The sequence below is a fragment of the Bison bison genome, unplaced genomic scaffold (genome assembly GCF_000754665.1).
Source record: "Bison bison bison isolate TAMUID 2011002044 unplaced genomic scaffold, Bison_UMD1.0 scf7180017864353, whole genome shotgun sequence".
In the NCBI taxonomy this organism is placed as follows: Eukaryota; Metazoa; Chordata; class Mammalia; order Artiodactyla; family Bovidae; genus Bison; species Bison bison.
The window spans coordinates 7,053,129-7,062,916 of record NW_011494925.1 but is presented as its reverse complement, the minus strand read 5'-3'; the positions used below and the strand labels follow the sequence as shown (position 1 = coordinate 7,062,916).

At 39.0% G+C, this 9,788-nt stretch overlaps 1 protein-coding gene across 1 annotated transcript; it reads right to left on the bottom strand.

The window, feature by feature from the left end:
- Positions 1-388: 388 nt before the first annotated feature.
- LOC104999553 (olfactory receptor 1052-like) lies at positions 389-1,327 on the bottom strand. The gene is given in 1 exon segment (XM_010855099.1): positions 389-1,327. A coding segment is annotated over 1 exon segment (939 nt).
- Between the last annotated feature and the right edge of the window lie 8,461 nt (positions 1,328-9,788).

Sequence of the window (9,788 nt, the reverse complement as noted above, 5' to 3'; positions counted from 1 at the left end):
CAAAAAAACTATTTGACTCACTAATATTTTCTTATTGCTGAGCAACTTTATTAAACATATTGTTTAAAAAATGTACTGGAATCATAGGATGGTAAGTTGAATTGACATAGGTGGAGGGATAGCTTGGTGAATGCTATCTCACAGGAGGCTTACCCAAGGAAAGAGGTATAAAAAAGACCCTGTCTTCAAAACAGCATATTGCTCCCCTTTCTTAGTCTGGAGACAAATTAAGATGACCAATGACTACTTTCAACACTCAATTTAGGCACAAAGGTGACTAATGGGTAATATCCAGAAGACTGTAATGATGAGACTACAAGAATCTATCAGCACCTGAACTTCAGCTCTCAGAATCTTTATATATGTAGTTTTGGTTGAAAACACTGTATCACTCAGAACACAATTTAGTACTGATTACTTTTTTAATGGCAACTTTCACATCCTTATTCCTTAAGCTGTAGATGAGTGGGTTTAACATGGGGATGACAACTGTGTAGAAGGCAGAGGTTATTTGGTCTGTGTCCACGGAGTAACTTGAGCTGGGTCTGAAATGCATGAACAGGAGCGTGCCATGAAATATAGCCACAGTCGTTAAATGGAAGGCACATGTAGAGAAAGCTTTGCGTCTCCCCTCGGAGGAGTTCATCCTAAGGATGGTTGCTTTGATGTAGCTGTAGGAGAGGAGGACAGTGATAATGCTGGTCCCCACAACACAACTACTGGATATGAGCAGCATTATCTCATTGATGGATGCATCTGAGGAGGAGAGGGCTAGCAAGGCCAGGAAGTCACAGAAAAAGTGATTGATGACATTAGAACTGCAAAATGATAATCAAAATGTACAACAGGTGTGAATTGCTGAATCTACCAAACCTTCCACCCAGACAACAGATATTAGCTGGGTACAGAGTCTTCTGGACATGGAAACTGTATAAAGAAGTGGATTGCAAATGGCTACATAATGGTCATAAGCCATGACAGCCAACATGAGACTTTCCATATCTGCAAAGGTCCCCCAGAAATACATCTGCATAGCACACAAGTCAAATGGAATCCTCTTATGCTTAGATAGGAAATCAGCCAGCATCTTGGGAGAGACAGCAGAGGAGTAGCAGACATCACAGGAGGAAAGATTGCTCAGGAAATGATACATGGGTGTGTGCAGTCTTGGGTCCACCTTGATCAGCAGGATCATCCCGACACTGGCAACCACAGTTACACCATAAACCAGTAGGAAGAGCACGAAGAGCCCCTGCTGCACGTGCCTTCTGTCTGAAAGTCCTAGGAATGTGAAGTTAGTAGCCACACTGCAGTTCTCAGCACTCATCACTCAGATCTGTTGGGAAATTCCTGGTTGTGAAAGAAGAAATGGAAATGGAGGGTAAATATGTCAACTTACTATCATTATAGTTAAACCCCTGGTCCTTTTGTAGATGTAAGTAATCAAGAAAAGAGACAGACCTTCCTAGGACTGCATGAGGCCAACAGACTCTGAGAAATATTCTCCAATTTGTTTAAATGAAAAAAAAATTGACAACAACACATTTGCAAAGCACTATATAGTTTTGCAGTGCCCTTTCATCCAAACTAAATCAGACTGTTTTCAGTCCAACTTGTGTAGTATTTATGACCATGTTTGTGGTTTTCCTGATGGCTGAGATGGTAAAGAATTTGCCTGCAATGCAGGATACCTGGGTTTGATCCCTGGGTCGGGAAGATACCCTGGAGAAAGGAATGGCTATCCACTCCAATATTCTTGCCTGGAGAACTCCATGAACAGAGGATCCTGGTGGGCTCTACAGTCCATGGGGTCACAGAGTCAGGCACAACTGAGTGACTAACACTTTGCTACTTCTGTCTGATACTAACAAAATGATGTGCTCTGAGTGAAGCAAGGATCTGATAATTGGATGGTTCACATAACTTGTCTTTTGACAAGATTGCTGGGTTTTTTGGTTTGTTTTGTTTTTCAATGATGTAGAAATGTTGTTATACCCTGTGTTAGAGAAGAGTAGTAAGAAGCACAAGTGATGAATATATTGCTTTCTTATTCCCCCTGTGGAGAGGGCAGAACTATAGCCAGTTCTGAATATAAGAAGTCCTCACTTCCCCATTAACCTCTCAAGTCCCTCCAACCTCATCATAGGAGGGATAGATGGTTCATGATTCAGGACCCGCTGGGACAGAGAGGGTGGTGATTTTTGGATAAGAGGGTGGAAGGGGCTCTCTGAACTAAATTCTGAGATGCACATAGAGTAACATGCCAGCGCTGACCATTCTTCTGCTTGGAAGTTGCAGTTATACTGGGGAGATGATGCAGAGCATTTGAGATCCAGTTGCAGAGATGCTGGTAGCAAGGGTCACCGAGGCAAGGCAGAAGGCCTGGCTTGCCGCGTGAGTCCTTTCTGCCCTAACCTACCCTCTTCCACACTTTGTATTCTGCCATAAGGGTTTCGTAAGACACATGACATAAATGCTCGCATGGTCACACTTCTGTAACCTCAGAGACATTCACGTCTGAGCTGTGGCCCCACTCCAATTCCCTAAAAATTTTAATACTGTTTGATTATTTTATTTGAGCCAGATTTCTCTTCAGTATCTCAGTTCTGCCTTTCTTTGGTTTAAGAATTACGTGTCTTTGGAAGGACAATGGAATTCTATGTCCCACTGTTATATTTTACCCAAACCAATTATGTGATATATAATGTCATCAGTTAGTCACTTGAGTCACTCAGTTGGGTCTGACTCTTTGTGACCTCATGGACTGCAGCACGCCAGGCTTCCCTGTCCATCACCAAATCCAACCATCTCATCCTCTGCCATTCCCTTCTCCTCCACTTGTCCTCTTATGTTCTAGGAGAATTTAAAAAGCAGGAATTGAATGTAGATGAGGGATAGAGAAGAGCTTTGGAACAGTGGTCTAGTGATCACTGTGCAGGTTTTCAACCCTAGGACTTAACTCGTATATCTGCTTAGAAAGACATAATTAAACAAAAATACTTTCCTTTAAAACTTAAGGCATTTATAGAAATATAATATGTATGTTATACATAATGCATAGTATAACAGGTAAATTTGTAAAATAGTAAAAGACATCTGATCATTTCCATAATTCATGTTTGCTCCTTTTATAGTCCCTATTTATATGTATTTAAAATAAACAAGTTGTACAACTAACTAAAATAAAAATGTGTGTACTATTTCATATGTTCCTTTGTTTATATAAAATATCTTCTTTCAAAAAAGCATTAAAAAATAAGGAAATCTCAAATATAAATCAAAGAAACAGCAAAGATATCAGTGCCTGTCCCAGAACTCCTGGCTTGCTCGTTGCTCGCAGTTCTGTCTGCGGGAGTGTTCAGCATTGCCCCCTGCCTGACCCGGATTATGTAATCATCCCTGTGTCTGGTCCCTGGGTGGTGAACCCCTAGTCTCTCAGGAATAAGTAACAGATATGATGCAATTTATCATCTGATATTTCATACAAGTAAGCTGATTGCACATGGAATATAGACCTTTAGAATAGTTTGCCTCTGGCCCCCCTCTACCTTAATGCCCAATATTATACTTATTCAGAAACAGTGAATGCCTCTGATATGCAAGCATTCCTAATTCCCAGTTCACCAATCCTTATGTAGCCGCTTTGTTTTCATTCAATACATTAGAAAACAAATGCATGCCCATTCCCCCTCACACACTTACACAGACACACAAACACAAACACTCTCCATTAAACACATCCACGAAACATAGATTTTGTAAACACAGCAAAAATCTCAACATATTTACATTCCATAGGGAAAACTGGATGTTTTCTACACTATTTGGCTTTTAGTTTTTAAATAAAAATGACGTTAGGATTATGTGTGTGTACAGGGAAGCCTGACGTGCTTAAATTCACAGGGTCGCAAAGAGTTGGACACAGTGACTGACCAACAGCAAGGCTTTTTATATTATGTCGTAATTACAGTCTGTTAGAAATAATTTTAATAATTATTTAATTGACATTGGTCACTTCCATTATATGGCAAGATTCATTAGTAGAAAAGCAGATGGAGTCACGATGAAATAAAGCCCACATAGAGTGCAGCAGCAACTTAGAAAACACTAACTTTCAGAAAATTTTTTTTAAAAACACATATAAACACTGAAGAGAAACAAATTTGACAAATAAAGAGCCTGAAATTTTTCCACAAATAAGGAGTATTTAACAGAAGTTTAAGATATAAAACGAAACCTGTGGCATTTTGGAAATCATACATATTGCTAGGATTGGAAGATAGTATAAATACAAACGGAATCATACAACATTAGTCAAACCAATTTTGATTTTCATAAATTATTGTGTAACATTGGGAGGAAGATGTATACGAGCAAATTTTCAGTGGGACCGTTTTTTTATTTTTACATTTCATCAGAGCCTCTTTCACATCTTTGTTCCGTAGGCTGTAAATCAGAGGATTTAACACGGGAATCACAAGGGTCTAAAACAAGGAGGTCATTTTGTCTTCATCTAGAGAGTAGGAAGCACTTGGCCTGAAATACATGAAGAGCAGAGTTCCCTGGAAAATTGCCAAAGCAGTTAGGTGGGAGGTGCAGATGGAGAAAGCCTTGAACCTCCCCTCAGCAGAGTGGATCTTTATCACTGCTAGGATGTTGTAACAGTAAGACACAAAAAGACCTGAGAGGGTGATCAGTTCAATGAAGCCAAAAATGATAAGTATCACTAATTCACTGACCTGTGTATCTGAGCAAGATAGCAAGAGGAGAGGAGGGACCTTACAGAAGAAATGGTTAATTTCATTTGACCCACAGAAACATAAATGGAGGGTTAATATTGTATTTATCAAAGCATCCATAACTCTAACAGTATAAACCCCAGCCATCAGCAGGGAGCACACTTTGCCAGACATCTTGACTGTATAAAGCAAGGGGTTGTTAATAGCCATGTACCGATCGTAGGCCATGACCGCCAACAGTAGACACTCAGAATCTGCAAAGGTACAGAAGATCAGGAATTGCAGGGCACAGCCATAGAAGGGGATTGATTTGTTCTTGATGAGGAAGCCTGCCAGCATCCTGGGTCCATGGCTGTGGAATAGCAGAGGTCACTGAAGAAGAGGTGGCTGAGGAAAAAGTACATGGATGTGTGCAGCTGGGGGTCTGTTCTAACTAAAACGATCATCCCGAGATTTGCAACAAGAATAATGAGATAAACAACCAGAAACGTTATAAATAGAGTCACTTTGATTACAGGGCTACTACTAATTCCCAAGAGAAGGAATTCTTTCAAGGAAGTGCAATTTTCTCCATCCATTCTTCTTTATTCTTCTTGTACAAATGCTCCAGAAATGACTGAGACAATGACCAATCAATGTTTTCACTCTTTTTGAGACAAAATATTATCTGTAAATCAGATAAAATTAATTCTAGTACATTTTATTCTGAGAAAATAGCCCATACAAATTTCCCCACTATTTGATTTTAAAAGGTTAAGTGTGGGATAGGATTTTTTTTTGTTTTTTTTTTTTAACTTTACAATATTGTATTGGTTTTGCCATACATCAACATGCATCCGCCATGGATGTACACATGTTCCCCATCCCGAACCCCCGTCCCTCCTCCCTCCCTGTAACATCCCTCTGGGTCATCCCAGTGCACCAGCCCCAAGCTTCCTGTATCCTGCATCGTACCTGGACTGGCAATTCATTTCTTATATGATATTATGCATGTTTTAATGAGTTTTGAGAAAGTCTGACTCTAAATTTGGATGTCATCTGTGATGTATGTGACTAGTTGGAACCTTCACTGCTTTATCTCAGCAATCAGTTCTTTACTGAAAGCTCATTGCATGTCAAACATAATATGAAAGTAACACTCTAATTAAAGACAGGTTGGAGTATTCAACCTTATATTTTAAAGATATCTATCCAACTAAGAATACAAGTGATTACACTTCTTGAGTACTTAAGAATCATAATGTGTTTATTTGTTCGTTTGCTTGTTCACTTGCTAAGACATGTCTGGCTCTTTCAACTTAATGTTGAAGCCTACCAGCCTCCTCTGTCCATGGGATTTACCAGGCAAGAACACAGGAATGGGTTGCCATTTCCTTCTCCAGGGCGTCTTCCCGAATCAGGAGATTGGATAGAACCCCAATCTTCTGAACTGCAGGCGGATTCCTTACCACTGAGCCACCTGGGGAGCCCAGTTTGCTTATTATTGTGTATTAAATAATGACAGAATGAACTTATCTCTGATTTTGAAAGAATGAACAATATGGTATTATTGTCTCTGCTCTACTTTTTAATGTAGATATTGAGCATTAGATATATTTTAGTAAAATTATCTCTAGAAATATTTTACTGCTTTGCCACATTATTATAACTTACGTGCAGGAGCAGTCTGGTGCCAAAGGACATGTCTCTTGACCAGATAAAGAAAAATTCTAGAAACAAGCAGAAACAAAAAGCTTTAGCTAATGCATTTTCATCCCTTTAGATTTTAACCTGGGTTGTTCATTAAAAATAGATGGGACAAAGTAACAAACATATATTTGATATAAGCTTCTATTTGTGTGTATGTTTATATGTATGTGCACGTGAGTGCTTGTGTGTGCATGCACTCTGTTGATATATGAGATTTGGAGTATGAATGATGAACTGATTTTGCTTTAGACTTGAGTAAATATGGTATGTGTTTTTTATGGATTGAATTTGCACAAGTTATTAATAATATTAGTATTGTAATAAGTCATTATGCACAGCAGCAAAGACTTTGCCTGCAATGCAGGAGACACGGGTTCAGTCTGGGGCTCAGGAAGATCCCCTGGAGAAGGAAATAGCAACCCACTCTAGTATTCTTGCCAGGAAAATCCCATGGACAGAGGAGACTGTTGGGCTACAGTCCTTGCAGTCGCAAAGAGTCAGACATGACTGAGCAATTGAGCACACACAACACGAACAATATAACACTTTTTACTGTTAAAATATTCAAAAAAATCTTAAATCTTTGTTGCACCTTTTCACAGTGCTTAAAAAAAAATCCAACTTTCCCCCTTAATTTTGTTTAAGATATACATATGTAAAATTGTTTGCTAATCAAAATGAATCTGATTTGTCCTGCTTTAATAAGAAATACAATGGGGGACAGATGTACGCCCATGGCTGATTCATTTCAGTGTATGGCAAAACAATCACAATATTGTAAAGTAATTAGCCTCCAATTAAAATAAATAAATTAATTTTTTTTAAATACAATGTTTTTTCCATTAGATTACAGATTATTAACCAAAAGAAACAAGTAAATAAAGTGTTCATTTACAAGTCTCAAATATTTGATTCCTTAGTTTTTGAAATTTAAGATTCTTATTCTTCATTCTTCAAATTTGGCAACTCAGAAACCTACCTGCGACAAGCAAGTTCTCCTGTGCTTGCCTCTGCAGGTGAACAGCATAGACAGATCACACTTAATTTTTACTTAGTGACAATTGGGAATTAAATCTCTAAGGCATTTGCCCTCACTCTTCTGTGTTATGCAAGCATGAGATTAATTAGATTTCAGTTTTGTATTTTCCCCCATGAACGCTGTAACAACTTTAGAAAAGGCTGAAATTTAATTCTTCACACTTGAAGCAAATTGATCGTATCAGGACGGTTAAATGATTTTTTAGTATGATTTATCGTGACTCCGAGTCTACATCATCTTCCTCCTGTCAAATCAGACATATAATGAAACTCAAATGGACTCTCCACTTAATTATTTTATCTGCTATTATTTCCCTTGCTAAATTTATGAAATTAATAGATTTATTAAATATACTGATTATTTATTAATTTGTTTACCCTTAATTATTTTTAATGTTTCTTTACTGCTGAAACAATCTCCTTTACCTTCCTACTTTGGAATATAACAATTTTTCAATGGTATGTTACTAACCAATACCTTTTTTTCCTCATTAACTGTCTGTGATTTCATTTCTGAAGTCACATGTTATGCAACAAGATTTCAATTATTTGTATAATTTCACACATATAAAATCATTTATTTTTTTCTCTAAATGGATTCTGCAGGAAGAAAAAAAGTGAATTTCTAGGTCCAGTTCTAAACTTATATGATTTATCAGGACACCATTGAAATCCTCAGTTACTTAGTTTCTTTGATGATCTTAGACCAGAGGTTTATATTCAGTTTATAATTATGATGGTATTAAAGAGTTATTATGTTTCATCTTATGGTTTCCACTATGTTTAGCGAAGCAAAACCAAAATATTTTTATAAATAAAAATATTGATGAAGTGATGTGCATTTAAGTTCCCTTGTGGACTTCCCTGGTGGCTCAGACGGTAAAGCGTCTGTCTACAATGTGGTAGACCTGGGTTCAATCCCTGGGTTGGGAAGATCCACTGGAGAAGGAAATGGCAATCCACTCTAGTACTATTGCCTGGAAAATCCCATGGACAGAGGAGCCTGGTAGGCTACAGTCCATGGGGTCGCAAAGAGTCAGACACGACTGAGCAACTTCACTTTCCTTTCCTTTCCTTCCCTTTCCTTTAACAATCATTTTATTAACCTCTACATCAAAGGGTGATACAAAAATAGCTGTTCAGAGACATATATGGTAATCAAGTGGTAAACTAATAGCTGAAGGTAGGGAAGATTTCTGTATATGACTTTTATTCTGCAACTCTATTGGATTTATTGATGGGTCCTAATAGTTTTCTTTTTTGCCAATGTCTTTAGGATTTTCTACATACTGTATCATGAATCTTCAAGTAATGATGTGTGTGTGTGTGTGTGTGTGTGTGTCTGTGTGTGTGTCTGTGTGTGTGCACTCAGTCATGTCCGACTCTTTGCAAACCCATGGACTGTAGCCTGCCAGGTTCCTCTGTCCATGGGATTCTCCAGGCAAGAATACTGGAGTGGGCTCCCATTTCCTTCTCCAGTTCAGGTAATGATCAGTTCAGTTCAGTTCAGTAGCTCAGTCATGTCCAGCTCTGCGACCCCATGAATCACAGCACGCCAGGCCTCCTAGTCCATCACCAACTCCCGGAGTTCACCCAAACTCATTTCCATGGAGTCGGTGGTACCATCCAGCCGATGGTACCAATAACCCAATTCCGTTATTGTTTCTTCAGTTCATAGAATGCTGAAGAAGATGACTTCAGTTCAATTCAGTTGCTCAGTCATGTCCGACTCTTTGCGAACCCATGAATCACAGCATGCCAGGCCTCCCTGTCCATCACCAACTCCCAGAGTTCACTCAGACTCATGTCCATCAAGTCAGTGGTGCCATCCAGCCATCTCATCCTCTGGCGTCCCCTTCTCCTTCTGCCCCCAATCCCTCCCAGCATCAGAGTCTTTTCCAATGAGTCAACTCTTTGCATGAGGTGGCAAAGTACTGGAGTTTCAGCTTTAGCATCAGTCCTTCCAAAGAAATCCCAGGACTGATCTCCTCTAGAATGGACTGGTTGGATCTCCTTGCAGTCCAAGGGACTCTCAAGAGTCTTCTCTAACACCACAGTTCAAAAGCTCAATTCTTCGGTGCTCAGCTTTCTTCACAGTCCAACTCTCACATCCATACATGACCACAGGAAAAACCATAGCCTTGACTAGATGGACCTTTGTTGGCAAAGTAATGTCTCTGCTTTTCAATATGCTATCTAGGTTGGTCATAACTTTCCTTCCAAGGAGTAAGTGTCTTTTAATTTCATGGCTGCAGTCACCATCTGCAGTGATTTTGGAGCCCAGAAAAATAAAGTCTGACACTGTTTCCACTGTTTCCCCAT